We start from the raw sequence: 2,740 nt of genomic DNA on the forward strand, positions 1-2,740 counted from the left end.
AGTAACACACAAAAATGTCCTTACCGAGGTATGTGGCCACAATTGCCTCGACGTGAAACCACAAATTATTATTACCCAACTATGTGCTTGGGAACAAATATTGGCTTGGTGCTTGGAATGGTGCATTCCTAGTATACCTCCTCTTAGGAATAGCATTGAACTGCGAATAATGTAAGCAATTATTTTATTGTTGTGCCCACGACGATGACATTAGCAATTGTATCGTGAAGTCTGCGATGACTGTGGCAGATCTGCATGACATGTCTCTCTTGTAACAGTGAGCGGACACGAGAAAGATGCTGCCTGTCACGAGTGTAATTGTCTGTGTGAATGTGAGAGTGACTAGAAACAAATTGCCATAATTCAAGTGGTGTTTCTCATGTTCAAGATGTTCTGGGTGTCAGGATAATCCAAAAATAAGCATACTGTTTGTTGTGTTGAGCCATATTTATTTTGCAGAATTGAGTCCAAGAGTGTGATTTAATTAGGGCTTGTTTGCAAAAGTGTTGTTCCAAGCTGTTGCCAGAAATGTTCTGTGACCTGTTGCCTCTACGGATAAAAGATATCAGATTTGTCACTCAAATGTTTGGCTTGATACAGTTTTTATTTATTATTTTGCAAGTAATCTAGACTCAGGAATTCGAACTTTTGAAGCCTATGTAGGACGTAGAGGGGAATGCCCTTCTAATGGCTGTGACAGCACAGGCTGGGAGGATTTTTCGGTTATCTGGTCCCAGGTATCCCCAGATCCAGCGTGTAAACTGCCTATAGGCAGCAAAGCGAAACCTTCTGCAAAGACAACTCATAGTAATTAGTCCTCATACCAATTGCTCCAGCCAATGCAATAGTCACTACAGTGATATCCCTGGAATAGCCAGCATGCTAAAGGTCATGCCTAATATGAGCTAATGACTGCACTCCCCATCTTGAGAAAGCCTAAGTGACATAGATATGTAACACCAACACATTGCAAAACAGTGTGTTTGGAACGTACGGAAGTTTATCCTCATAAGATTCAATGACTGCGCTAGATGCTAATTGTGAGTATCAAATCAGAGGTAAGACAATCTCTTGAAGCTACAGAGCACACACACACGCACATTGTAAATGTTTATATGCAACATTTGCGATTCGGTATGCACTGTGCAGTCTAATCTCTATAAATGTTTGTAAACATACTTGTATTGTTTCTCCAGTGACATTGATGCATTCGTGTCGAGTGGCTCGCAGAGTGCCACAGAAAGCACTTCCGTGTCTAGGCATAATACGCCGAAGTAGTTGTGTTGCGTTATGCATCCTTTTGGTTGCTTTTGTTGCACCTCGGTGTAATCTTGGCAGCACACGCATTCTTGCACAGTCGGCATGATTACGCACCTAAGGCACTGACACCTACGGATATAAACAAAGATGAGTGAGCTACATGTGCTCTACACTTCGTGAAACAACTGCCAATGTCCGACCAATCTGAAACAAGGGATACAGATTATAACAGAAGGAATCCAGTAGAGCGCAGTCTGTGCTATTACACTCAATGCTAAAAACCTCGATATGTAGTACTGAGATGTTTCATTTCAACATACCAGCCATGATTCATAGGTGCCGAACCGTCCGACGACACCGCGGAGACACCAGAGAGACTCCTTTCGTCGTCCTCGTCGTCGTCTTCTGACAGAGACTCCGACAGGTCGCCTGCACTTTCTCGAAGTGGTTCATCCTCATATGGCCTCATACCAAACTCTTGGCTGAGGCGAATAAGTCTGTTTTCGAGTTCTGACAGCGATTGCCGGTCCATGTGCGCGTAAAACGAAAGCAGTCCTCCGACGGCGATCTCCGACCCTGACCGCACAAGCGCCGACGTTGCCGTGGAAACGGAAACTCCTCCCTCATTAGTAGCGTCCACATCGTCATGGCAACGGCGAACCGCTTACTTCCCTAGTTTCACCTTTTACGTCACCAGAAAAACTGGCAAGGAGGTGGAGAGCCGAGAGGGATACAAGAGCCCGCGCCGCTCGTAACATGCGGAGTGCAATAACTTCGTGACGGGGCATCGCTGAACGATAGCGTTTCATATACGTGTTCAGTACGCACGATACAATGTGTAGGACGTGATTTACAGAAAAGTTCGCATATGGTTTCTCAACCCCTTTAAGCTTTTTCGAGTTTGTTTCCTTACCTCGCTTGCATCACTTGGAGCGCGTGTCACACCTTGTTTTAGGATCCGGGATATCCCCAAACCCAGAATCTCGGCTCTATGTGACGGCCTGAAATACCGGGATTTTCTCAAAAAAAGAAATTAAACCCCGGGATTTCTGAACTCGAAAAGAATACGCTATGAAAGTAGGTAAGCCTTTCGTGCAGTGCCTTTTCCCTTTCCCCTCGTGCACGTAGAACGGTCTCATTGGTCTCACAAGTAAGGTACTACAGCAACTGCACGTGGAGTGCACGTTGCTTCATCTTTTTCACCATAGTGCTGGGTCACGTCTATGCAAAACCCGAGTAGCCATGGAGGTGGGTAATGACATCATAGCCTTTACCGTCATGTGACTACAGAGTGGTCACCTTTGACCAGAATTTTCAAACGCCTAGAGTTACTCTGCGCTCAAAATGGCGAACTGGCCTCACGGACGAAACGATGTGAAGTGATGGCGTTCTCAGCAGTTCTCAGCATTCTGGCAGTTCTCTCTGCAGGGGGCTTAATCGTTTCACACGTTCAACTTAACGGCACGAGACAGCTCAACGA

At 45.5% G+C, this 2,740-nt stretch overlaps 1 protein-coding gene across 1 annotated transcript; it reads right to left on the bottom strand.

Annotated features, from left to right (window-relative positions):
* Positions 1–591: 591 nt before the first annotated feature.
* Positions 592–1,778, bottom strand: LOC135367857 (P2X purinoceptor 7-like). Its single transcript, XM_064600963.1, has 3 exons — positions 1,581–1,778; positions 1,180–1,389; positions 592–789 (listed from the first exon to the last, which is right to left on the bottom strand). The coding sequence occupies exons 1-3, from the start codon at positions 1,727–1,729 to the stop codon at positions 633–635; spliced, it is 516 nt and encodes a 171-aa protein (XP_064457033.1). The 5' UTR covers positions 1,730–1,778; the 3' UTR covers positions 592–632.
* Between the last annotated feature and the right edge of the window lie 962 nt (positions 1,779–2,740).

Source organism: Ornithodoros turicata, chromosome 1, assembly GCF_037126465.1.
Source record: "Ornithodoros turicata isolate Travis chromosome 1, ASM3712646v1, whole genome shotgun sequence".
Lineage (NCBI taxonomy): Eukaryota > Metazoa > Arthropoda > Arachnida > Ixodida > Argasidae > Ornithodoros > Ornithodoros turicata.